General features: G+C 44.5%; 2 protein-coding genes across 2 annotated transcripts in view; one reads left to right on the top strand and one right to left on the bottom strand.

Annotated features, from left to right (window-relative positions):
• The window catches only part of LOC132008172 (transmembrane channel-like protein 2), a 63,744-nt gene extending 45,314 nt beyond the window's left edge, over positions 1-18,430 (top strand). Inside the window, exons 14-19 of the mRNA XM_059386588.1 lie at positions 2,231-2,298; positions 3,117-3,356; positions 11,093-11,218; positions 14,069-14,147; positions 14,997-15,114; positions 18,213-18,430. Of these exons, the coding sequence (XP_059242571.1) occupies positions 2,231-2,298; positions 3,117-3,356; positions 11,093-11,218; positions 14,069-14,147; positions 14,997-15,114; positions 18,213-18,430 (849 nt within the window). The remainder of the gene's footprint in view (positions 1-2,230; positions 2,299-3,116; positions 3,357-11,092; positions 11,219-14,068; positions 14,148-14,996; positions 15,115-18,212) is intronic.
• On the bottom strand, positions 8,586-9,228 carry LOC132008099 (large ribosomal subunit protein uL22-like). Its single transcript, XM_059386483.1, has one exon. It carries the CDS (start codon positions 9,189-9,191, stop codon positions 8,637-8,639), a length of 555 nt encoding a protein of 184 aa, XP_059242466.1. The 5' UTR covers positions 9,192-9,228; the 3' UTR covers positions 8,586-8,636.
• Positions 18,431-27,844: the final 9,414 nt, after the last annotated feature.

Below are 27,844 nucleotides of genomic sequence, written 5' to 3'. Positions count from 1 at the left end.
GGTGGACCTGAATGTTTCAGAAAGTCTTGGGACAAACCAAGCACATAGTAACCATTGGTGCTATCTTCTGGATTATGCTTTGATAATCTCTTTGCACTCATTCCCTCCACCTGAGATACTCTTCTTCCTCCCCTACCTGGGAAACTGCTTTTTCTAAATGTGTGTCATCTCCTCTCTGTAGTGGCCTTCTGTGATAAGGCAGAATGTCTGGCTTCCTCTGTCCTGTGTGTGTCTCTTCCACAACACCTCACTCGCTGTCCCTCTGTCACTGTTGTTGGGGGCTGGGAGGGGCACTACCCCTTAACTGATCTCCATATCTTGTTTACTCGTGTCATCTTCATCATGACCTGCAGTAAGGTACCTGGCCTAGGTAAGGGCTGCAGTACAGGTTTCTGTCATTTTTTTTTCTTTTAGTTGCCTGCCACAATTTTGCACAAGCCTACTCAACTTCTCTTCACAGTGAGGAAAACTTCATAATCTCGTCCGAGAACAAGGTTGAAAGAACCTCATGTTCAAAGAAGATGCCATCTTTAATAGGACAAAAGGAAACTGCTAAGATGTCATTGCCCTCAAATTAATTTATAAGTTTAACAATATCCCCAAATAATACTAAATTTCAGTCTAAAAATAAACATGTAGAATGAGGAAGTGGTGATGCAACATGGGGGCTTAAGTGGGTACAAGAAGAATCAATGAAACAAGATGGGATTGGGAGGGAGACAAACCATAAGTGACTCTTAATCTCACAAAACAAACTGAGGGTTGCTGGGGGGGGGGGGTTTGGGAGAAGGGGGTGGGATTATGGACATTGGGGAGGGTATGTGCTTTGGTGAGTGCTGTGAAGTGTGTAAACCTGGTGATTCACAGACCTGTACCCCTGGGGATAAAAATATATGTTTATAAAAAATTTTTAAAAAAAGATTTTCACAGAAATAAAGTGAGATAATATCTGTGGAAAAAAAAATAAAATAAAATAAACATGTAGAAATAGCCAGGAAACATTTTAAGACCGCAAAATGAAAGGGACTAGACCTACCATTATGTTAAAACATATTATGAAGCTATAATAATTAAAACTAATACTAAGGAACAGCCAAAGTTATCAATGGAACAGAATAGAAAATCCAGAAATACAATCTATATGAAATAATCTATGTGGAAATTTAGTTTAAGATAAAGGCAGTCTTTCAATCCAATGGGAAAGGATTTTATAACAAAGGGTGGAGACAACTGGTTGACCACTGGGGGAAGGGACTATATCTCTCACCCATTTCATCTATATACATAAATTGTAGGTACATCAAAGTTTTCATCATCAAAAAATTAAATCATAAATGTCTAAAAGAAACCGTATATAACGTTACAATCTTGGGGTGAGGACAATTTTTCTAACCAGGACACAAAACACAGCAGATGAGAAGTTTTCAAAAATATTTTTAAACATTTCATTTTAAGGTCCCAAGACTAAACCTCCATTAATTTTGGAAAATGCACATTTCCTCTTCCTCCTTTGATCCATGCCTGACCTTCCTTTCTCTCCTAATTTCTTCCTCTTCCTCCTCTCTGTCTCTCTTGACTTCCATTTCCAGAGGACAAATGGGGAAGTCGATTTAAGCATGTTGCCTGAGGACCCCTCACTCCCCAGTGCTCACACAATCTGCAGTCTTTCAAATAGTTGACAAATCTCCAACATTCTGAAAATCAGAGTCTGGCTGAGCTCTTTCCTTTGCACGAACTACTCTCAGACTAGAGGAAAATGATAAGGAGAAAAGACAGGTGGAGGAGTGGTTTAATTATTGTGTTTGCTTGTTTGCTTTTAAAACTATCATTTGATCCCTCATTTAACTATTTGCATTTGGTTACCTGTTAGATTTATTCCTTGATTATAATTTTAAGGTAAATTTCTGATTAGAGCATTGATAAAATGTTCTCATTGGGGCCAGGGTCCTCCCAAGAATACACATTTGGCCTGCAGGCCCTAAAAGGTTAAAATCTCTCACTTTTTTAATGGAAAAAGTAATTGGAAAAACTTTCAACTTCAAGTATTTCAAAACTTTCCTTGAAATGTAGAAAATGTGTTAAAGAAACAGAACCATGAATCCAAGGCTCCTCTCAGATCACCAGAGCAGGCTCTTTGGGATGGAGTGTCCCTGGCTTAGCCAGTTGGCTGGTCATGGAGGCTAGCTAATGCCTAACAACTTCCTTTCTCTCTGTCTGCCTCCCCCTGCAGCCGTCATATGCTGAGTTTGATATTAGTGGAAATGTACTTGGTTTGATCTTCAACCAAGGAATGATCTGGTGAGCTATGCGTTTTGTTTGGGGACCACCTCATCAGGGAAGTCAGAAAACTGGAATCTCAGGCTTGGCCTCCCAGCTAGCTGGGGGAAGAGGTTAGACAAATCCTCAGGCCTCTCTGAACTGCCTCCTTTCAGATGACAGATAGAGGACAGGACAAGATGAGAACCAGGACCATATCATGGCCTACTCGTGGGCTACCACGGACAAAGAGGAAAGGAGAGGAACAGAGGAAGCCTGAAGGGGAATGAGGAGGAGGAAGGAAAAAAGGATGAAGTAGAGAAGGGAGGAAGGAGAAGGCAAAAGGGAGAGAGGAGGAGACACAGAGGAGGAAAGGGAAGAGGGAGGAGGGAGAAAATAGGTAGGAGAGGAGGAGGAAAGGAGCCAAGGGTCTTCCTCCTCTGAGGCGGGGGTTAGAAGAAAAGGCTGAGTAATTTCAACCAAAGACTTTTAAGAGGCTGAGGGCTCACTGAAAGCTGGTGTCCCATTCTCTTCATTTAAGAACTTCAGATACTTTTCTGGGTAGCACTATTGTTTTAGGGGAACCACAGAGAAAGAGTCAGGAGGCCAAATAATTTGTTAGGTGCCTCATGGTCAGAACCCAAGCCAGTGGTGCTTGGAGATCTCCCTCTCCTGAGGAATGGGTGGCTATGGCTTGGCAATAAATGTCCAGCTTAAATGGGAGACCACTGCCTTCAGAACCTGCAGGGAAGACAGTGAGGCCTCGTGCTCCTAATCCATCTACCCCATTTCCTCCTGTCATCCTTCCTTGGCCTCACCTTCTGGGGGGCCAACCGAGTATGTGGTTTCTGCCCTTCCAGGATGGGCTCCTTCTATGCTCCAGGACTGGTAGGCATCAACGTGCTGCGCCTGCTGACCTCCATGTACTTCCAGTGCTGGGCAGTGATGAGCAGCAATGTGCCCCACGAACGCGTGTTCAAAGCTTCCCGATCCAACAACTTCTACATGGGCCTTCTGCTGCTGGTGCTCTTCCTCAGCCTCCTGCCGGTGGCTTACACCATCATGTCCCTCCCGCCCTCCTTTGACTGCGGACCATTCAGGTGCATAGTCCTGGTTGCATGGGAGCAGCTCTTCCCCCAGAGCAGTCTGTTGAGGGAGCCCTGGCTCAGATGTCCTCTTCTAGCATCTTATCAGCCTGCAAAAGGCCGTGGAGCTCTGTGCAAATCATCAGAGCCATTCAATGGCGTTTTCTGCAAGGATGGACATGTTCTATCACTGCGTGATCCAATATGGTAGCCCCCAGCCACGTGTGGCTCTTGAACATTGGAATGACAACCAAGAAACTGAATTTCTTTATTTCATTACAATTCACTGTAATTTAAATAACCTCCCATGGCTGATGGCTACTATATTGGACAGTGCAGCTCTGACCTTTTAACATGTGGATAGTCTACTGCTCTGGATTACCTTACCGTAGGATGAGTAAGAGGAGGGAGGGAATAGTCTGAAGATGAAATAACCATACATTTATAAGTGCCATTTGCACGGGAAGCAGCAACTGAGACTTTTGACTGGGTCGCCATGCCCTGCAGAGCATTTGTCAGCACTGTGGGTTCAGGGTATAAGTCAGACCAGTTTAGGAGACTGGGCATCGTATAAAGAATGTATAAGTAATGAGATAAGGAGGTACATTGAGAAATAATATGCATCTGCTGCTCTCTTTCCAAGCATAAGACCCTCTGGAAATAAAGCCATCTCTCTACTTCATAAGAAGGAGTTCTGTGGTTCAAGCAGTTTGGAACATGCTGACCATTTTATCTGCCACCTTCTTACTTAAAAATGCTTGGGGCACACTCTTTATAATGGATCAGAAGAATCATGCAATAAGATAATGTGTGCAAGCCAGCATTTCTGTCCTTCTTGACCATAGACTCTTCGTGGAACACTCATCCAGGGCCAGGAGTGGGGTGAGGTGGGTGAGTTACCGATTCTGAGCTTGCTCCTTCCGTTGTGTGTCCCAGGGCCTGACCCAGCTCACTCTGGTCCTGGCTCTGGGCCTACCATAGTGGATCAACACATGGGGAAATGCTGCCCTGGTACTTTTCCATTTAGAAGGGACTTATGTAGCTAAAGCCCTGTGGTGTGTACCCTCCTCCCACCCCCCAGTGAGTGCTGTGATGCTCAGAGGCATTAGTGGTGTGCTCGTGGCAGAGTGAGATCTGGCTGCACAGAGGTTCAGGTGGAAGGAATGGGGTTGGGGGTGGGGTGGGTGACTAGTTCCAGAGAAGAAGAATTTGCTGAGCTGTAGATGGGATGCCAGGCTGAAGGGAGAGCCACATGATAGGAATGGTAGAACCCTCTCCTGACTTCTTCCTAAGCAAGGTTTGGAGGGCTGAGCTCTAGATTCAAATGCCAGTGCTCCTTTGTTCAGGCTGCCTACCTGCCACCAGAAAGGAGGCCCATGGGCAGGCCTAAGCCATGCCTGACCCTTGCCCTCTGCCCCACCCTTGCTTCGTCTGCTACCCTGAGAGGCCCTGACAGCCTACAGCCAGAGAGCAGGGAAAGGAATCTGAAAACAGAACTCAGAAGGAAACATGGCTGCCACCGCCTTCCTGTCACCCTTCTCATCAAAACTCACCAACAGTTAGTTCATTCCTCAGATATTTCTACAGCTGTTCTCTCTCTCACTTGCTTCAGGTGTTTTCTCAAAGGTCACCTTCTCAGTGAGACCTTCCCTGGAGAGCCTAACTAAAATGTCACACACACACACACTCTTCTTATCATTGTTTCTGCTTATTGTATCTCCTGATCAACATCTAACAGTCCAGGTTTTTTTGCTTATTTATCGTGTTTGTTGTCTATCTCCTTCACCAGGACATAAGCTCCAGGAGGGTGTGATTTTTGCTTCCTTTCTCACTGCCTTATACCCAGTGTCTAGAAGAGAATACCTAGTTTATGGTCAGTGTTCAAACTAGACCCTTCACATCACAAAAATTCACTTTTACTGGAGGAACTTGGGGTTACAACCAGATCCAAACAGACATCAACGGATGAGACATAGAGTTTTTGTAAATAGAGTTTCATTGGAGCACAGCCACACCCATTTGCTTACTATAATCTGTCGCCACAGATTTCTCACTACAACAGCTCAATGGAGTCATGTCAACAGAGACCATCTGGTTCACAAAGCCTAAAATTTTTATTATTAGCTGTTCCCAGAAGAAAAAATTCTCAACCCTCTAACTCTAGAGTCAGCTCAGTCAGTTGCCAGCTGGGTCATCTCGAGAAGTTACTTAACTCCCTACACCACAAGTTAATTGCCTATAACATGGAAATAATTGTAGTGCTTCTGTCCTAGTGTTGCTATGAGATTTTAGTGTGCTATTTGCAAAACACTTAATGGAGGGTGCTAATTTCCATGGTAAGGTATATATACAAATTTGTGAAGCCTGAGCCCTGCCCAAGTTAAGGGTAGTTGGTACAGCTAACAAGGCTATGAGGTGGAAGCATCATCTACACCAGGGCTCAGCTACCTTTTTCTGACAAGAGCCTGACAGTCAATATTTTCAGCTTGGGAATCAGGAGAAAAAAATCAAGAATATTATGTAAATACTTCTATGACTAGAGAAACAAATAGCCACAAAGTTTATATTATTGACAAAACTCAAGATATGATAATAATAGAGTATAATTTTTGTAATATAGGTCTACCAATGAAAAGAATGGAGTTCTTGAGGGGAAAGCAATAATAATATCTCACATAACAGGGGCTCAAAGTTACTGTCCCTTGTCATCAACATCAGTTTTACTTCTTAGAGAGCAGTACAGTCCATCATTGTACCAGACATGACAACACGTCTCCTACCCTAGAAGAAAAATTCCCATAAAGCTTTACTACTGCTACGTCATTGAACTGCTATGCATTGGGCAAGCCAGAACCCTCAGTTTCCATTTCTGACAAAATGCACAGTTTGGAAAATGATTAACTTATGAGAGCAGATGAAATTCACTATTGACATTATTTATTGATTGCAGTAGCACATGATAGATTCAAATATTTTCTGCAAATTACCCCCTGATGAGTAAGACAGAGAATAACCATAGTCTGTCCACACCTAAAACTTCACAGGCTTCATAAATTTGTCCAGCTAAGCCTTTTTCTGCCCTATATATATTTTGACCATTGTCAACTGTAGCATGCCATAGCAGATCCCACATCAGTTGTATCAAATTCCATTCCATTCAGTTGTACTGAATTAGCGTATTCTCAACTTCTTTGAGAAAATTTCATCCATATTTGTTCCACATGGTGTATTCACAGAAATCAGTTCTTCAGTCACTTCAAACTTGGCATTCGTTCCTCAGTTAAACAACTGAACAGCATCAGTAACATCTCCTGACTCATCAAGGGCCAAAGAAAACCACTTGACATCATTTACCTCTCTTGGAATACACCCTTGTTCTCAATGTCCTCAACCCTTGAAGCAGCTGCTTTTGCTGGAAATTCTCCAAGTCTTAAGCAAGTTTATTTCCTCCAGATACATTTCTTCAGCTCCTGCAATCAAATACAATTTAATCACTTCACCACTGGTCAGTGAGGAATGTGATTTTGGGGAGTGGAGGAAAGGGGAGTCCTTGCTATATAGAGAACAGAAAGCTTAGCTGAATGATGTCCTACAGGTATATGGAAATCTGAATCTGTAAATAATGAACTTGGATGTTTGGCTAAGGAGATGTCTAAGTGAAGTATTGAAGGCACAAACTGGTTTCATCCTGCTGCTTCTACTAAAATGTGAAAGGAAAGAGACAAATTGAGAAAAGAACTGATAAGCCAGAAGGAACCAGAATCTAATGATTTGGGAAATTCTCAGCCTGTCCAGATTTCAAAAGAACTGCAAACAGATTTACTGTCAGGAAAGCATGCTCTAAAGGAAAAAAAAAAAAAACAAGGGGCAGGCTGAGCAACTTTTGCAAGTGCCTCTGAGGGATCAAAAAACCTAAATATTCATTCACACAGAGGATTTTTTTTTTAAGCTTGTGACTGGGATCCTCTCAACCATCTCAGCAGAAGGCAAGCATAGAGATAGAATTCTCCAGTAAAGATCTGTGTGGGACCCCCTTGTCTAATGGAATGAATTCCCATGACATACAGGGAAGACCCACCAGATATTTAAGAATGTCATATGAGCAGTAACACTGCCATCTCTTACTGTTATCTTAGGGCTGGCACACCACTGTATTTTGGGAGTAAATAATTCATTTTCTAGTTTTATGGGTCCATAGAGAGAAGAATTTTGCCCCAAGATGGATCATACCCAAGGTCTCACCTATATGTAATTTAGATGGTGAGATTTGGGACTTTTGTGCTGATGATATTTAGATGAGATTTTGGACTGTGGGTTGATGCTCTAATGGGTTGCAACTTTGGGGGATACATGGATGGTGATAAATGTATTTTTCAGGTGAGATGAACATGAATCTTCAAGGACTAGAGAGCATAAGGTGATGGGCTGAATAATGGCTCCTGAAGATATTTGCTTCTCATCCCTGGAACCTGTGGACCTTATTTTACACAGCAAAGTGACCTTTGCCAATGTGATTAACTTAAGGATCTTGAGGTGGAGAGATTATCCTGGATTATCCAGATGAGCCCTAAATCACAAGTGTCCTTATCAGAGGGAAGCACAGGGATATTTGACTACAGAAGAACAGAAAGTGATGTCACCATGGAAGGAGAGGTGTTACCAGCTTTGAAGACAGTGGAAGGGGCCATGAGCCAAGGAATGCCAGGAATAAAGCATGAGATGCTGGGAAAAAAGTGAGGAAACAGATTCTGCCCTAGCACCTTCCTCTGAAGGGAGTGCAGCCCTGCCAACACCTTGGTGTCAACCCAGTGAAACACTCAGACTTTTGGCATGCAGAACTGTAAGAGAACAAATTTGTATTGTTTAAAGTCAACTGTGTGGCAATTTGTTATAACACCCACTGGAAACTAATACATCATCTAATACATCATGATTCAAGGACAAAATAACCCATACTTAACTGTGACTTAAAAGCATAACAGGTGAAATTTACTTTTCTTGTTTTTACATGACAGGTACACATGAATAAGAATAAAAACTGAATTAATGAAATGTCATAATACAATAGACATGGCACTTAAAAGCGCTAAGCATGAGATGGCCATGAGTGGTCTCTGACACAACTATTTCTTGTTAGCCATTAGAGCACAAAAACGACCACAGACCATATATAAATAAACAGGCGTGGCTGTGTTCCAATAATATTTTACTTAGTGACACTAAAGTTTGAATTTCCTACTTCAATTTTTTTTTTTTTTACTCTTTTATTTTTATTTGCATTTATTCTGTGCAAATTTACTCCCGGGCCATAAGTTTTTGTTTCTTCAGTTTCTTCTGGGATATCTTTTTCTTCTGTGCAACCTCCTCTTCTGGTTTAGGAACAATCTGCTCTTTTTCAGTAAGGATCATCTCAATGTGGCAGGGAGAGCTCATGTATGGGTTAATGCGACCATGAGTCCTGTAAGTCCTACGCCGCATCTTGGGGGCTTTGTTCACCTGAATGTGCTCAATGACCAGAGAATCGACATCTAAACCCTTAAGTTCAGCATTACTCTCTGCGTTTTTAAGCATGTTCAGTAAAAATTCAGCACTCTTCTTGGGCCACCGACCTTGTGTCCAGCCCCACTGTTTGGCCTGGGCATACCTACCAACTCCACCATTGTAGCGACGGAATGGCACACACTGCTTCTGCAAAGTGACGTCTTTCAGATACTTGGTGGCTTTTCGGATATGCATACCCTTGATGGCCTGGGCAGTTTCACGTGTGTTCTTAAAGTGAACACGGAGATTTGAACCTCTTGACTTGCATGATTTCGTAGGGTTTTCCGGGTCAAGCGAATAGCGAACCATTTTCAGAGGTCACCCCAGGCCGCTGAGAGGAAGAGCTCCTACTTCAATTTTTATATATCACAAAATATTCTTCTTTTTTCCCCCCAACCACTGAAATATGTGAAAACCATTCTTTGTTTTCAGGCCATAGGAAAACAAATCATAAGCCAAATTTGGCTCATGGGCCATTATTTGCCAACCTTTGATCAATACTTTACAGAAGAGAAAGATGAAGCTTCTGGCTGCAACATATTGGAGGGCACTTATCATTTGATGACCCCATACATAGTGTTTTATATAAAGTTGTATCTACACCCTCTAAACAATTCTCTGAGGCAAATACAATTATTCTACTCATAATACCATGTTATACTGTATCATTATTATGCTATATTATACAGATGAGGCTATATTATACATAATACATTATTATGCTTTATTATACAAATATCATAAAACCATATTATACTATATCATTATTATGCTATATTATCTGTATAATATAGATAATATAGCATAATATTATGCTATATTATATATATCATTATTATGCTATATTACACAGCAGAGAAATTTTCAGTATCTTGGCCAAAGATATCAAACATCTACAGCACTGTCTGATAGAATTTTCTATGTGATGAAAAAAAATTCCATATCCACTCTTCAAAAATAGTAGCTACTCGTCCCATGACTACTGAGCATACTTGAAATGTGAGACTAAAAAACTGAATTTTTAATTTTACTTAATTTTAATTAACTTTTTTATTAAAAGAGTTGTTTAATCATGAAAAGAGAAACAGTCCAATAACTAATAAACATAAACAACATAAAGGATGCTGGATGTTGACTTCTTAGTGCTCATCATTTTCAGCCATCAGCTGCAGCTGTCCGTATTTGCTGTTTTCCTCCGTAGAAAAGGGAAAAAAGACAGACCTAGAGCAAATCAGAATGAGAAACTGAGTGCTCTGGTATAGATCTGCCAGAGAAAATACAGGATGCCCAGCTGAGTTTAAATTTTAGATAGATAATTAATAATTTGCTCTGTGAGACATTCTTATACTTCTGAAATTCAAATTTAGCTGGATATCTTGTATTTTTTTAATTAATTTTTAAATTGATTTTTATTTTATTCTTTTTTTTTTTTAATAGCTACACTGATGAGGAGTCTCTAATGGGGAGACCGAGGAAACTGAGAGAAACAGGCAGAAAGAGAATAAGTAAACTATCCCGTGTGTCCCACAGCTAATAGATGAAGAAGCAAGGATTTGAACCAGGAATTTCAAGCCCTAAAGTCCATTTCTTGGCCCTGAAATGATTAACCGTAGCCAGCAAGGGACCGTAGTCTCTGGACAGGCATTTGTGGAAGTCAGTCTGCATAATAGTTATTGGGTATTTGAAGAAAATCAAAATTACCATTGTGACCTGTCCAGGAGCCTGTCCTAAGTGATCCAATCTCCTGAAACTATCATCTGAAGACAATTTGTAGGTATTTCTGAGTGGCCCCATGAAGTTGTCTCCCATATAAGCCTCTGGAGAGCTCTTTCCTTCCCTGGGGGCCCAAGGGAGCTCCATGTTGATCTTACAACCAGCTGACAGGCAATTTTCTCCCAGGAGAATAGAGTAGAAAACCCATTTTCATCTTGCTAAGGAAGATGTCAGACCCAGGAGACCCATGCAGGTTAAGAAGTTCTGAGGTTCCAAGGACATGACGCTGGCCAGGGGGCTGACCAGCTATAAGACAGAGCCAAATGGCAGCCCCTCATGGGGCATGTTTTACGTGCAGTCCCTTTGGAGCAGAGCTCTGGTTCTTCTGGGAAAGCAGTGGTGAGTGGCAGCTTGGGACCCACGGGGACACGGACGCAGCTGTGTTCGCCACATAAGCTTCATATATTGAGCTGTCATGTGTTCTCTCTTCTTCACAGTGGGAAAAACAGAATGTATGATGTCATCCAAGAGACGATTGAAAATGATTTTCCAGCCTTCCTGGGCAAGATCTTTGCTTTCCTCGCCAACCCTGGCCTGATCATCCCAGCCATCCTGCTGATGTTGTAAGTTAAGGGCTCTGCCTCCTGGCAACCTTCCCCTTAGACTTGAGACTTCCCAGACAGGTCCTTCTCCCCCAACCCCCAGCCCTCTTCCTTAATCTGCATTTCCCAGAAGCAGATCCTGAGACAAAGATGCAAAGGCAAATAATTCACTGGGGAGCGAGGGAAGGAAGTGAGATGGGAAAGGGGACAGCAAGGTCATTACCACTGGGATGACTTTAATCCTGCTGGGGAACACTGGGAAACAGTGGGTCTCAGAGTTATCCGGCTCAAGGGTCAGGGATGGGGCATCTGTAGACCAGCACCCATCGCTCACTCTTGGGTTGGACTGGGAAACCTAAAAGGGGATCGGGGTGGGTTAGTTCCCTGGCAATCTGGGTCAGCTGCATTCCTGGGTCAAAGGGTTTCTGCAGGGGATGGAAGGGAAGCTCCAGGCACAGAGGTAAAGGAACTGCTAGTCATAAGTCTTTCAGGGAGCACACTGAAAGACGGGGCCCAAGGAATATGGATGGCCACTGACAGTATCTGTAACACTCTCCTAAACGCTCCTTAGAAATATCAAAGACATCTGGGCTCTGGGTCTCTGAGAAAGCAGAGGGTCTGATTCAGCCTGTCCTTGGGTGCACTAGAACCTTTGGTTCATTCCCCACTCTCCCTCCCACCAAAGACTGAGAAACCTGTGAGAATGGTGAGTAGGTGGGATGATCTCTGGACCCCCAACACCAGCCCCAGGCCTAGGGCAGAGGAGGCAAATAACACACGTTCAAGGAAGGAGCAAGGGAAGAAAGAAAAGAAGAAGGCGGAAAGTGAGACTCCTGAATTTGAATTATGGTCATCGAAAATGTACTGGTGAAAATATCAGGGTGTTTTTTCTTTACAAAAAAACCATTTTGGCATGCTTTTCTTTAAATTGTGAAATATTCCTAACATACAGAAAAGTACAGACAACATGAATGGGATCACAAGAGTAAACAGATGTTACTAGTTTGCATTACTTCCACCAGTCTGTCCTTTACAAGAAATAAAATATTACAGATACACTTCAAGCCCTCTCCCACCCAATCCAGCTCTCTTCTTCCCTCCCCCAAAGTAACCACTGTAGAAATTCACTGTGATCATTTCCACACGTAGTCCGGTGTTTTCATCAGGCACGGGTGTGCTATCCTTTTCTGGGCTTTAAATTTTTTCAGGAATGGTTCACTTTCTCACTCAACATTATGTTTGGGGAATGTATCCATGTGGATCCAGGAGCTCTACTCCTCTATGAACGGCTCTACTCCACTCTGCAGTGTGATTAAACCACAGTTTTTCTGTCCCTCTGCAGAGAGGTGGTTAGGTTTCCAACTTTTTTGCTATTGCAAATGTAGTCCTTGTGCAGATGTGTGAGGGCTTATCTTAGACAGACCTCTGGAAGTAGAAGTGCAGAGTCATAGGTATGTGTTTCCCCAGTCCTTCTAGAGAGTGCTGAATTGTTCCCCCAAATAGGTGTATTTTCTTACATCTTTGACTGGAACATCTTCTGCTCCTAGTCGAGGCCTAAGAAAGGACTGGCATGATAGTGACCACCTGTACTACCCCTTGAATGCCTGAGGAAATTCTGGAACCCAGACCTGACCCCTTACGGGCAGCAAAGGGAAAGGCTGAATTTGGGAATGGAGGGACACAGCCACCCATGAGCACTTCCTCCTCTCTGACCTCCAGTTCCTCCCTAATAGATGGGTGGTTAGTTAGGGGAGAAGGTGAGGTCTGGCCTTCAGTGTAGGAGCCTTACAAAACAGGTCCTGCTGCCTCCCACTGTCCTCCCTGTCTCCCCCTGAGTCTCTGCTGCCGCGGGCTCATATGATAGCCTCTGACCCACACTCCGCCCTAAACACAACGGGATTCCTCCTCTCTGGCTGGAAAGAGCTCATGGACTCAATGAATTGGCTCTGGGTGGCCCCGCCCTGAGAGGAAGACTTAGAAGACCCAAGCTGGAGCAGCTAAGACTTGAAATCCTTGGAGAAAAATGACAAAGAAGGATGAACCTCAAAAGCTCCCAAGTAACAGGATGGCGAGGCACCCAATCCACATGGTACCTTGACTTTTTTGTCCCCTCCCCTCTCAGGTGGTGCACCTAGGTCAGAGCCCTCGACTTTAGGTCCTGTGAAAGGGAAGCTTCAAAGGACACCTGGTGGGAGCTGGACTCTGAAAACCAGCCCAGGACCAGACATTCCCATCAGTGCTCCCTAAGCAGGGACCTCCTGGCCTTCTGCACTTGTGCTTCTAGGCAAACTTGGAGCAGGCACCTAGCATCCAGACCTTCCTCTCTTAGCCCTTGATGACTAGGGAAAGAGCTTTGGCTTTAAATGTTTGGCTCCAACAAGTACTGATAGATGGGGTAAACTTTGACAAAGTACTTAACCTATCTGAGTTCTAGGAGACTGAGTTGGAAAGATGGGAGACATCCTTTCAACTTCATGGGTTTTCTGTGAAAACCACAGATGTGGTGGAGGGGGACATGCATGACACAGAGCCTGACCCAGGGCAGCTCCCCAGGAAGTATAAGCAGCTTCTTCTGCTTTCAAGAACTCCTGCTTCTCCCCAACCTCTTCAGATTTCCAAGAAGAATGATTCCCTTAGCCAACATTTACTGAGCACTCTGAGAGCTTAAAATGTGTATGTCATTTCCACTTTTAATAAAATAGAAAATAGGGTGTCCAGAACCCTCTCCTCATTAAGTCGGGAGCTTAATCTCTCCACCGTGCCCAGAGGCAAACTACTCCAGGAAGCCTGCCTTGATTCCTCCAGAAGGGGTCCAGCTCTTATCATTTTCCAAGACTGCCTTATCACAGGAGGCTCACTTTTCTCTTGCAGCCTGGCCATCTACTACCTGAACTCAGTTTCCAAAAGCCTTTCCCGAGCTAATGCCCAACTGAGAAAGAAAATTCAAGCGGTGAGTCTGTCGGGAGTTTTCATTTGAAAAGATGTCATGGTTTTGGTTTTTGCTAATTTGCTCTATGAGCCCAGTTGTATTGGCTAAATGGCTTCCTTCCAAATCAGATCCCAAAGTATCTGTGTTGTAGGAAGCCTTGTAAGATTGAACAACATGCATTTCTATTTTGAGGTTATTCAGGGGGCACACAATGATGATGGCTTAAATTTGGAGAGGTTGTTAAAGAACAGGAGAAATTCAATGGACTCAAGCAATGTTCATACATAGTAAAACCAGTACCCCCAGTAATATGTATAGATTAAAACTAATACCATAAATACTAGACAAAATATTGTCAGAATGACATAGTGCTTGTGAACACAGCCTAAGAGGTCTCTTAAGCTCCCGGCTGCACACAGATAGCCTCTCCCCGCACCAGCTGAGTTCTGACTGCTCTCTTGTCTCTCCCAGCACCCAACCTCCCCCCTCCCCTCCAAAAGCAGTGAAGGGCAGACCCCACCCGGCTCTAAGCCTTGTCCTCCTTGCTCCCTCTTCTGGAACTAATCTCATCTGCCTCGAAGCCAGCTCCCCCTCTGCATCTCCCTCTGTTAACCTCACTGTCCTCTTGCCCAGATACAAAGAACCTTGAAATGCAGGATTGGCAGGGTTTCTGTCCTTCCCTGGCCAGATGTCCCTTCAAATGCTGTGCAAAACTGAATCTTGGGCTCCCCTGTCCAATCAGCAGCAAGGACCAAAACCTGGTAGTTACCAAAAACTGACGATGGAGTCCTTGTCCCCTAGACCTCGCCATCGTGGGCTCTGTTCCTCAAATACCCATTTCCCTGAGAACCGTTCATTCTTTTCCTACAGCTCCGTGAAGTTGAGAAGAGCCACAAATCTGTCAAAGGCAGAACCACAGTCCAAGATTCAGAGGACACAGCTAAAGACACCTCCAAAAATGCCACCCAGCTCCAACTCACCAAAGAAGGTAAATCTATTTCATGATGATTCCTTCTTCATGGGGCCACATGGAGGGTGTATAGAACATCAGCTGAGAAATCAGATGGAGCTGGGATGAAGTCAGAATTCTGACAATTAGCTGTGCGAAGCTGGGCACATTAAGCTAAGAATGGGTCATAGGTCCTACCTCATGGGGTGGGGAGAATGAGATGGGATTCTGCAAGAGGCGAGCTTCACAGAGGCCTGGCACACAGAGAGAGAGCCCATGACTATGAGCTGGGAGGGGCGTCTGTGACATGGGGAAGCATCTCCACTTCTCCCCTGGGGCTGTCTCCCTCACCTCTACCCACCAAGTCTCTCGCTGCATTTTCTATGATGACTCTTGACTTTCGCCACAAGTGAGCCTTCTTTTCTGAAATGATTTCATCTTCTCCACTTTCTCTCTTGAGTCTGACAGTCCCCTTCTGATATCCTCTTTCTATCTGGCTCTTTAGCCCAATGGAAGGGCACTGCTGGTGTCCTACCTAGATGCTGCTAAGATACCGAGTGTTGGCTGACAGGGGGTCACAGTCACCTAGGGATGGAGGAGGTATTTGTTCTCTGTGTTGTCCTCAATGTTTTCTTTAGAAGGAAAAACAGATTTGAATCCGGCAGTTGCTACTCCTACCGGAACCAATTGGTATTCTCTTAAAAAAGAGAAACACTGGAATATCTAGAATGGAAGGATAAGAAATGACCACATGTGTTCCAAAGAAGGTGTCATAGGACTTCAACACGGATTGGTCACAGACCATCTCCACCTTGAGAGAGGAAATGTCAAGCCAAAAGAGACCATCTCCTAGGTGACCCCATGTCCAAAACTTGTCCCTATTGTAAAATTAAACCACATCAGCATGCTGTGATTTTGGCCTCTGATGCCGGAAGTGAATAAGATGCACAAGAAATGGCTGACAGTTCAGGAGTTCGAATTTTTAATGCAGAAATTGTATTATTTATTTGATGACTTTATGACATGTAAGCAAGATCACAAAAAACAGAAACAAGAAATTTAAACCGCACGGTATTATCTCCCTACAAGGTGAACGTCCTCTGTTGGCATATTTTTCTTTTCCTTTTTCTTTTTTTTAAAGATTTTATTTATTTATTTGACAGATAGAAAGTTCACAAGTAGGCAGAGAGGCAGGCAGAGAGAGAGAGGGGGAAGCAGGCTCCCTGTTGAGCAGAGAGCCCAGTGCAGGTCTTGGTCCCAGGACCCTGAGATCATGACCTGAGCCGAAAGCAGAGGTTTAACCCACTGAGCCACCCAGGTGCCCCATTGGCGTATTTTTCATTTTTGAGGTCCAACCATGATGGAAGTGGCTGTGGAAGCAGGTCAGGAATCTTTTGCATCCCTGGCAAACCCTGTGTTGGTATTGGAATACTTGTCAATATCAGTATTGACACTGGAATAGTAATGAATTACTACTGAATGGTTGGTAGCAAGTAAACAAGTGGATGTTGCAGAAAGAAGACAAGAAGTCTGTGTCACAATAGAACCTATCCCTAGTGATTCTCCCAAAATAAATGGAAGCCATTTCGAGGCTACAGACCTCCTTGTTGGTTAGATTGGCTGGCAGTCTTTCAATGCTCTCCAAGACTGGTTCAGGGTTGAAATGTAGAAGAGCAACTGGCTAGCTGCTTATCGTGACACTGAAGAAAATATTTGAAATCACCTAATTGTCCCACACAGGGCAGGAAATGGAGTACATGCAATGTTATATTATAGTATCACCAACAAAAATGAGAAAATGGGGGGCACCTTGGTGGCTCAGTAGGTTAAAGCCTCTGCCTTTGGCTCAGGTCATGATCCCAGAGTCCTGGGATCAAGCCCCGCATTGGGCTCTCTGCTCAGCTCAGCAGAGAGCCTGCCTCCCCCTCTCTCTCTGCCTGCCTCTCTACCTACTTGTGATCTCTGTCTGTCAAATAAATAAATAAAATCTTTTTAAAAAATGAGAAAATGGAATGGACCTATTTGGACACCGATGGACTTAAGTATGGAAGGAAATAGGTATATAAAATGTTTTCTGTGAGAAACCGAGGAACTTACACTGGTTTGACAGTGGTCGGCTCATGTCCCCACAGTCCCAATGTGTCCATCTCCCTGACGCACTTCTTCCCTGCCTTGCTCTACTAGGCTGCTGCTTTAAAGTTTGCCCCTCTCCAAATGTGAGTTTTTAGTACGGATCCAAAGTTCTTTTGATTTTGTACTGCTTACCTTGGTACTGCAGTGTTTGATTTTTTAAAATTAGTGTGATCTGAACACATCAGTGGGAGTAGGCTATGGGGGAAAGCCTGGGAAGATGGCCGCCAGTGGCCTCCATGGCTGCCCTCACTTATCTTCTCTTCTCGAAGTAGTCGCTAGAATGATGCCAGTTACTATAACAAATAGGCCCAAACAAGTAATGACTCAAACACAATGAGAGTTGACGTCTCACTCAACGTAAAGTCTAAATTGTGTGTTTCCACTTGGCGGCGACTTTCTTCTCAAGGGACGCTCCTGCAAGGATGCTGGCTCCTTCCATCTGGTGACTCCACCTACCCCAGACAGGTGCAAGGGGGAGGGGCAGGGAGGAAGTGGGGCACGTCAAAGCCTGGACTTCAGACACAGGCCACATTCACCCACCAGGGAAACCTAGTCCGTTTCTGTGTCACAGGAACTGAGGCTGGTAAAGAGCAAGCCAGTATCACCCTGAGGCCAGAGTTAGGGGAAGGGCAGAAGACAAGTAAACGGGAGCACTAAGTTAGATATGATTCCATGCAGGTCACACAGCCCCTGCCAGCATCATGTGTTACTGTTGTCCCAGCTTTGTACTCCAGAAAACTAAGGCTCAGAGAGTCCAGTGTAAGGCCAGTGTTCAAAGCCTAGCTCTCCAGCCAGCAGACCATATTCTTCCAACAAATCTGTTTATGCCAAGGCTGGGCCAAGGTGCCCCCAGACACCCAGGGCCATCTGACCAATCTCACTTCGCCAAATGGGACTGTAATACACACACACAGCAGGACAGCTCCAGAGGGCTCCCGTTTGATACCAGGAAACTGAAGCAGATTCCCCCATACCCTCATTCTTAATCTTGGCTCCTTTTCCAGGTACCATATCTCACCCTGCCAGCCAAAACCAGACCCCAGACAAGAAGGTCCAGGATCCTGGGACCTCCAGTTCTGCCAGCGGGACCACACTGTCTGCCTCTCGGCACCTCTCTGGAGTTCGGCTTACTGGTGTCAGACCAGATTCTGGCCCTGCTCGGCCTCAGACTCATCCTTGGAGAACAGCCTCTGGAAAGAGTGCTCAGAGACCTTCCCACTGACAGCTGGGACTCACACAAGCACCACTCTGGGGCTGATCCTTCGGCCCCACCATCTCACACACCCAAAACAATATTCTCTGTTCCTCTCTCTGTCTACACACTCACAAACACACACAAACACACACACACTTGCATGTTCTCTCACCTGTCATTGTGGGAATTTCGATTATTTACTCTCAGGCACTTGTTGGCTACCGCAATGGAAGGACAATGGTTTCATCCACTCTTCAGGGAAGCTGAGTCTCTCCTCACTCCCCATAAACTGCACTTTCCAGTATCTTCGTTCAGGCAGCTCTGGATCCTACACTCACTGGTTCCCTCCACTCCAGAATTTGGGAGGAGGGACGGGGCCACAATCACACCATAGACTTTTTTCATGGCCGCCATGTTGGGACACCGGTTTCTGCTAACCTTACTAACTGGGAGGAAGATGTGAGACAGAGCAGCCCCGATTCCTGACCATCACCTCTATCCAAAGGAGATGAGGTGGTTTAAATGAAAGGTACAAGAAGCCACTGAATATAAAGGTAGTGAACCAAAGTCAGCCATGGTGAATAGGAAGATGATTGTCCCTCAGAACCCAGCCTGAGGGGAGCTCACCCCATTAAGCAGCAAAAATGCATGGGAGCCGGGGCACCTGGGTGGCTCAGTGGGTTAAGCCTCTGCCTTCGGCTCAGGTCATGATCTCAGGGTCCTGGGATCGAGCCCCGAATCGGGCTCTCTGCTCAGCAGGGAGCCTGCTTCCTCCTCTCTCTGTGCCTGCCTCTCTGCCTGCTTGTTATCTCTCTCTGTCAAATAAATAAATAAAATCTTGAAAAAAAAATGCATGGGAGCCTTCTAGCAATAAGGCAAGGAGCAAGTGTTTCTTCCAACTAGAGACGACGTAGATTGCTCAGGGCAGAAAAGTCCTTCTCAAGCACCAAATCTGAAAAGGAATTTGATAGTCTGCTTACTGTGTAAGGAGTGTTGAAGATGGTTTCTCTGAGGAGTTTGGCAAATGGTGCATTGCAGAGCCTTGTCTCCGGGGATTCTCTGTTGAATTAGTGTCATGGTGTGGTTCTAGGCAGAATGTCTCCTTGGGGGCACAAGCCAGGGAGATCAGACCATTGAGAGGGCCTTGGCAACAAGGACAAAGGCTCAGCAGCATGCGAGTCACAGTGTAAGACTCTGAAGTTGCGGAAGTCCTGTGGGTGGTTTCCTCCTCTCCTCAGCCCCATGTTCCCATACCCCACGGATGCCATATAACTTCAAGACATTCATGCCATGTCTCTGAGTGTTTTTTTTTTTAAAGATTTTATTTATTTATTTGACAGACAGAGATCACAAGTAGGCAGAGAGGCAGGCAGAGAGAGGAGGGGAAGCAGGCTCCCCGCGGAGCAGAGAGCCTGATGTGGGGCTCGATCCCAGGACCCTGGGATCATGACCTGAGCTGAAGGCAGAGGCTTCAACCCACTGAGGCACCCAGGCGCCCCGTCTCTGAGTGTTCTAAAGGGAGTCCTCTCCCCTGCCCACTGCACAACCATGGCCCCAGGGGTTCTCAGGAGAATCTCCCGCACCCTGGAAGTCAGCCAAAGTCCTGGTGGGGAGATAGATATTTTACAGAGACTTCATAAGCTATGAATTAAAGTATTTCCCAGGTTCCCTCCCAATTCCTTCCCCTTCCCAACCCAGCACCACCACTTCACACATGACCTAGAATGGAATGCGAATGGGGACGCATGACAAAGAGAAAGAGATCAGTCCTTTTGCCCCCATGCATCTCCAGGTTAAGATGTTTCATGGGCCTCCTATCCGTGAAATTCAGGTCCAACCTCCAATCCCAAATTATGCTGTGCCTTGTGCCTCTTCTGAGAGGACACACGTTGGCCTTGAGCTTATATGCCTGACACTCTGACATCAGGATCCAGGCAATCTAACCCAACCAAGCAGGACTGGGAGGCCCCAAAATGGCCACCACATGACCCCTGGCCTTCAAGACTACCTGCCTGGGTAATGCCAGCCCCCAGGGAGGGACAGTGATTACCGCCAGGCTTCCGATGGCTACCAACATGCCTGAATACCCACCATAAACACAAAACATGATCCTGTCCTGTTGATGCACAATTTTATGTGAGGGAATGTCTTCGTTGTCTATTTCTGCACATCAGATTATCCCCCAAACTTAATGGCTTAAAGAAAGAAACACTGATCATCTCACACAGTTTCTGTGGGTCAACAATTTGGGAGTGGCTTTGCCGAGCAGTTCTGGTTCTGGGTACAGCTCAAGATCTCAGGTGGGGCTACCAGCCCTGTAAGAGTTGACTAGGACTGGAAGATCTGTTCTCAAGCTGGTTCATACACATGGCTGTGGACAGGAGGAGTCCCTCCTTGCTGGCTGTTAACAGGAGACTTTGATTACTGCCCACGTGGACCTCTCTGCAGGGCTGCTGGGGTGTCCTCGCAACTCAGCAGCTGGTGTCCCCCAGAGCTAGTGACAAGAGAGAGAACCAAGAGGAAGCCATGTGCCTTTTATAACCAGTCTCAGAAGTTACACCATCAATCCTACCACTTTCTATCCATTAGAGCTCAGTCACTAAGTATAGCTTCCACTCAAGGAAAGGAGATTAGGCTCCATCTCTTGAAGGGGCTTATCCAAGAATTTATGAAAATAGTTTAACAGGAGTTTTCCTAATTCAAATAGTTGCAAGACCACTCTCAAGACAACTCAAAGATTTTTTCAAGAGATGTCCTTCAGAGAATTGGCTCATGGTGGCTCCCAGGACCCTCAAGCAGCAGGAAACTTCCAGTGAGCTGGGAAACAGGCAGAAGAAGAAGGCATAGTTAAGAGAGGCACGGTGCTGCTCTGGCTTTAGAGCAGGGACATGTTATTAGAAAGCAGTCCCATCATCTCTGCATTCTTGGGTTTGACCTGCCAGCTCATTCTATCTTAACACTTAGCTTCAGCCTATCTAGGAGCCATCAGGCATGAACATCACTCTTTCTTCTTTCCTCCCTCCCTCCTTCCTTCTCTTCTCCCCCAACCTCTCTTTCTTTCCTCCGCTCTCCTAAGAATGATTTAACAATAAATTGAACAATTTATCCAGAGAACTTCAACCGTTGTCTTACTGATATCACAGGAGTTTATACATTTTGTATTGGGGGGAAAATGAAAGAGACCCTGGGTTTTCTCTGTCAGAATGCCCATAAAGAACAACAATTCCACTCTACACAGACTCACATAGGTAGAAACACACCTTGGGTGAAGGTCAAAGGAGACACCTGACTGTCATACTCACAGAAACTGGAGAGTGAGACACCAGCCAGCAGGGGGAGCTGGGCCAGGTACCAGCACAGCCGGCTAGGCTGGTGACCCTCCGTTTAGTAAACTCCCTTCAGATATGCTTCAGATATGCTCTATAGAGCTCCACCCAATAATATATATATTATTATATATTATATTATATATAATAATGTAATTCCTGTAAGGGATTATAAGAAACAAACATGCATTACAGAAAGGGACACTTGTCTCCTTTGACCTTGGCAGCAAGTGGGGAGAAAAAGTCTCCCTAAAGAATTTATAGCCACAAGGCAACCCTCACACAGAGGATCTAAATTCCCACACCACCTGTGTGCTTCAAAAACCTCAAATGGAAGATTTTAATTTAAAGTACTCTTAGAGGGGCACCTCGGTGGCTCAGTGGGTTAAAGCCTCTGCCTTCAGCTTAGATCATGATCCCAGAGTCCTGGGATTGAGCCCGCATTGCATCGGGCTCTCTGCTCAGCAGGGAGCCTGCTTCCTCCTCTCTCTCTCTCTGCCTACTTGTGATCTCTGTCCGTCAAATAAATAAATAAAACCTTAAAAAAAAAATAAAGTACTCTTAGATTAACAGTCCCTCCCAGAAGGAGGGGGAGAAAAGCAAAGCAACAAAAAAACAACACAGCAAAGAGAAAGTGTGTAAAACGATAGAAAAAGAATATATCAGGAATCAAAATAAATGGAAACAGACTAAGTTCGGCAGATTGAAGACCGAGAGGATCAGATGAATATTTTATAATCCCATGCACTGTTTTCAAGAGATACAATTAAAACCTACAGACAGAGTCACTAGGGATTTTATCCCTTTTTGTTCCTATGGAACAAAGCTAAAACACAATCTTCAAGGGCAAAATCCCCAGGTGTGTGAGTGCTGTCCAATTTTGTAAGTTAGGCTTCTTTTTGAGTGTTGAGGATTGCTAATTAAAGACAGCTCTCTGCAGCATTGTGCCAGATAATTCTTTGATGCAATATTAGTTTGGAAAATGCAAAGAAAGGCCCAAGATCGTGGTTGGGGTTGGTGAGGGATACAGAGCATACAGACATCTTTATCACTGAACCACGTCTGGTTACATGGTGATCAGCCATGTAAACCTCACCCCCCAAATCCTCCTGTGAAGATTCTACGAGTGGACACAGGTAAGACGAGTGTCAAGCCCCACGCTCTGTGCTCATAAGTAAAAGATATGATCACAGGCACGGGTAAGATCAAACATTCCTCAGGCTCAGATTCTGAATGCCAACAGCACTGGCTGAACGAAACATTTACCCTACAATCCTGATTACACTGGACTTCACAAGCTCTACCCAAAAAGACAAGGAATGCTGAGCTCGTGGACCGTCCTTGGATGCTTTTCATTCTTCTGTGTCTATGGGGATAATTATTGTATATATGTGTAACTCATTACTGTTGCAGGGGGTTTTTCCATGATTGAGAAATGGGCCAAGGAATTCCTAGAAGTCTTTCAAATTCTATGGGAGGGTTTTCCATTCTAGAAATGAGTGTAGAGAGTCGCCATCTTGTGGTTCTTTCACACAATTTCCTTTCCTGAAGCTCTCTTTACAGCCTGGAATTTAAACAGCCCATTCCATTTCCATAGGTGCCCATTAGTGTTGCCACGAGTAAAAACTCTGGGTTAATTTACACCAGGATGACACAGTGAGCCACAGTCTGATCTAAATGAAAGAGGACTAGATGCTATAGAGTATGATCCTTCCCTGTGAGTGGACAGTTCCACCTACACGGAGAAAGAAAAGGCCCCAGGTGCCACATGACTTTCAAGCTTGAACCCGGAACACGCCTGGGAAACCCTCAACCCTTCAGACCTTCTGCCCATGCAGGACACTTTTTCAGCTGGAACTTTCTGGGAAATCTGTCTTGCATCTCACCTCCAAACTAGTCTCCAATCAAACTTTGTGCGATGGAAAATAGGAGTCTCATCTGACCCAAGCCACCCATCCTGGCTTTCCTTCAAGTCTTCTTAGGTTCTGGGTCTTACATACTAGATCCTCCAGTCTTTTGTCCAACTACTAACCAGGATGAATCTTACATTTCTAGCAATTCCTTCTTCACTGCTGGCTTTTGCTTCCACTCTCATTCCATCCTAGATCTCTAGATGACCTACACATGACTACCTAGAACTACCCTTACAGCTGTGAAGTCTTCCCCAGGAACACTGTCCCAAGTGGTCTTCCGGTCAGCCTCTCACACTACTGCACCTCAGTACTTGCTCATGTCCAGTGTCCCAGGATCAGAAAGTCCCTGAAGTCAGAAGTCACAGGTTAGTATTATCATTGTGTATATTACTCTCCCAAAGCTCTGCATTGCTGACTCCCTTGCTTAAGATCTTGGCTCAGTGCTGCCTCTTTGCTGAGCACCTGGGTAACACCACACCACCTTCCGGAACACATCAGCGTCTGATGCGCTACATATTTACTTGATGGTTTTATCTTCAAGAAGTGAACTCCGTGATGGCAGTGACTTACTTGGTGTGTTGACTACTGTATCCCCAGCACCTAGCTTTCTAGATGGCATGCATATGTACCTGGATGTTACAGGCTCGCAAACCCCCCCCCTTTTTTTTAAGATTTTATTTATTTATTTGACACAAGAGACAGAGAGACAGCACGGGCGCGAGCGTGCATGCACAAGGAGAGGGAGGGGTAGGCAGAAAGAGAGGGAGAAACAGGCTCTCCGCAAAGCAGGAAGCCAAATGCAGGACTTGATCCCAGGACCCCGGGATCATGACCTGAGCCAAAGGCGGATGCTCAGCAACTGAACCACCCAGGTACCCCCAAAACTTTTTTTTTTAACAAATGGTAGAATTAACCGATTTTGTAGCTTCGTGAATACCCAGATCCCTTAACCTGACTCCTGAACATCCTGATTCCTCACCTGTAAAGGATCACACAATGTCCAAGGTGCTCACTAATTCAAAACTTAGCTATGTTCCCAGGGGACCAAAAAAGACTAGCTGGATTCAGTTGTTTAGTTTGGATCTGAGATGAGTGGAGGCAGCTCTGGGCTCATTTCTCTGCTCCCTCCTCCCAGCCGCTGTCACCGTTCCATCTTCATGTCTGTGAGGTGTCTGCAGACTGAAAGGAGGGCCCTGGGCCTCAGGCACATATAATGATGCCAGTTGTTAGGGCCACACGGGAACCTGTAAGACGGAGCTGGAACGATACAATCTGGGTAGTAAATCTGAGGTTAGGAAGCTCACCAGCTTAGGGCACCCCAAACTTTTTCATCAACAGCATCTTGATTCCTTACCCAAAAGGTAAGCCATGTCCTTCACAAGGAAAAATCAGATGCTACCAAGCAATGATGGGTGGCCGAGGTTTTTCAAAGAGAAGGAGAAGGAACTAATGCTTAGAAAGCAGCAACGAGAAGCAAGGACAACAGCCTTTATCACCAGCCCGAACAACATGTGGGGCATAACAGCATGCATAGCAGATACCAGAATTCCTGTGGAAGCGAATTAGAAGGAAAATATTGCACAGGAAAATCTGCAGACTATCACTACAGCAGTATTTTGAGGGCAATGTATATGTAAGAAGAAAAGTTTAAATTAATGAGCCAAAGGAGGTACAAATAATCGGCAAGCTTACGTATTTTCCAGGTTCCAGCAACGTTTCATCAGGGGGACAGATGATGAACTGTCCATCTACTACCACTGGCAGTAGAAAAATGGTATGCATCCCTGTTGTATCATGTAAAACTAAACCGTGCTACAGGTGATCTGTCTACATGGGTGAGTTAGTGGCTGAAGTGGTAGGATTAAATTATGGCAGTGGAATGTATTAAAAAATTCAGTTACAGTAGATTCTATGGGAGGCAATGGGAGAAGTGGGGCTCACCTGAGAACAGAGACAAGGAAATGTCATCAGGCTATTTATCACGAAGGTACAAAAGAAGAAGATGAAAGACCACTAACTTTTGTTATCTGCCCAGTACCACCCCTGTGTCATACCCGGCTCCTAGGAGATGGCCAGTAAAATGTTTGTTGAAGGGATAAATGAATCCTCAGTGTTCATTCTGCATAAGAAATGAAAGCTCAGGAAAGTGATTCACTTAGGTCACATCACAAGTAGTAGGACTGGGGTCTGAACCCAGGTTTATGGTCAGATTCATATTTATTACAGCTTAACCAATCATCCCAAAATTTAGTGGCTGAAAACCACAATGTATTATTTCTCACAATTCTGTGCATAGGTGGAGCTCAACTAGGTGGTTCTTCTGCTGGTTCTGTTTCTGGTTGCTCACATAGCTGCAATCAGATGTTGGCAAGGGCTGGGAACACACAAAATGGCTTTATACATGTCTCCTTTCTTGGGACAGCTGCAAGGCTGGGCTTAGTTGAGCTGCTGGGAAAGCTGAACCTGTCCGTGAAACATCAGGGCCTTTCCTCCTCTATGTGGTCTTTCCAGCAGAGTAGCTGAATTTCTCATAAGGTAACTCAAGGCCCCCAGGAATGCAAAAGGCTGAGGCTTGGAAAGGGCACAGAATCACTCCTGCCACGTTCTATTGCCAAGAATGAATCACAGACCCAGCCCAGGAGTTCACTGGATCACTTGGGGTTATTTTTGGACACTAGCTCCCACAGGTGATTCTGAGATACCAAGCCCTTAATCTTCCCATGACTTCATTCCATGATGAGCACCTGCAAACGAACATGATTGGGTTTAAGAAGAGCATCCCGGCAATGAAGATGAAGGTGGCTTGGAGAAGGGGAAACCAAAAGTTTTGCAAAAGTCTGCTTTGGGGCGCCTGGGTGGCTCAGTGGGTTAAGCCGCTGCCTTCAGCTCAGGTCATGATCTCAGGGTCCTGGGATCGAGTCCCGCATCGGGCTCTCTGCTCAGCAGGGAGCCTGCTTCCCTCTCTCTCTCTCTGCCTGCCTCTCCATCTACTTGTGATTTCTCTCTGTCAAATAAATAAATAAAATCTTAAAAAAAAAAAAAAAGTCTGCTTTGGTGCTGAAGAACAGAACCTCGGTAGTTATGAACCCAGCCCAAAGGGAAGGAAGGTATGGTTTCTAATATCGCACGCTGTAGAAATGCCCATTGCAGATAGATCATGAAGTATTGGGGAGATAGCTTAGTACAAGAGGTGGAAGTGAGGAACCCAAAAGAATATTTTGTGTTTACCCCACAACCCATCTAATAATCATGCGTTTGTATCTCACCAGTGGAAGTGCAGTTTCCTTCCATCATTACTGAGTTAGCATCTGTCCCAGTACAGCTCCTATGTAACCAGAGGACTCAACACTTTCCCAAGCATGACTGTGGCTAACTTCCAGCTCCATGACTCTCCTTGTATTGAATCCACAGAACTGAATGTTTATGTAACATATATATACTATTAAATTTGTATGCGTACACACATGTTTTACATACATGTGTTTAGCTAAAGCAAAAAGTTTTACAGATCAATATGGTATGTAACATACTCTTATTTCTATTCTCTTTCATCCTATTCTTCTTAATGCTGGCAAAGAATGTCTAAATTAATTCTGCAATCCATTAATGGATTCTGACTTGTTCTTTGAAAACTTCTACTTTAGTAGATAAGCACCTAAAACCCCAGGAATATTTAGCATTAAATATAGAAATAATGAAAAAAAAATCAGTCATAGAATTAATATTTCCCATTACATTTTGGGATCATCTGCTTAATTTGGTATTTATAATTTAAGAGAATTTAACATACTGATTATGTAACAGATTAATTTTGCAATTCTACTTTTAAGTGTGAGAGAATAATTGATTCATACCCGTAACTGTATTTAAATATATGTAACAGAATTCCATCACGTTTTAAGCGATATTGAGATTATGAGACTTTAAGATTCACTGTACTAAGTTTTAAGACTGAGCTTGCTACTTGGATTTTGTTTACCAAGTAACGGAATTGTTTAAGAAGAAAATATGTTAAATGTATAAATGCACTTCAGTTATAAGACTATACAGAATAAAAATCCCCTTAATGATTTTATAAGGGGCTCCTGGATGGCTCAGTCATTTAAGTGGTTGCCTTCAGCTCGTTGACGACCCTAAGGTCCTGGGATAGTGACCTGCCTTGGGCTTCCCGTTCAGCAGGGAGTCTGCTTCTCCCTGTTACT

The sequence above is a fragment of the Mustela nigripes genome, unplaced genomic scaffold (assembly GCF_022355385.1).
Source record: "Mustela nigripes isolate SB6536 unplaced genomic scaffold, MUSNIG.SB6536 HiC_scaffold_75, whole genome shotgun sequence".
In the NCBI taxonomy this organism is placed as follows: Eukaryota; Metazoa; Chordata; class Mammalia; order Carnivora; family Mustelidae; genus Mustela; species Mustela nigripes.
This window is presented reverse-complemented; position numbering and strand designations above follow the sequence as displayed.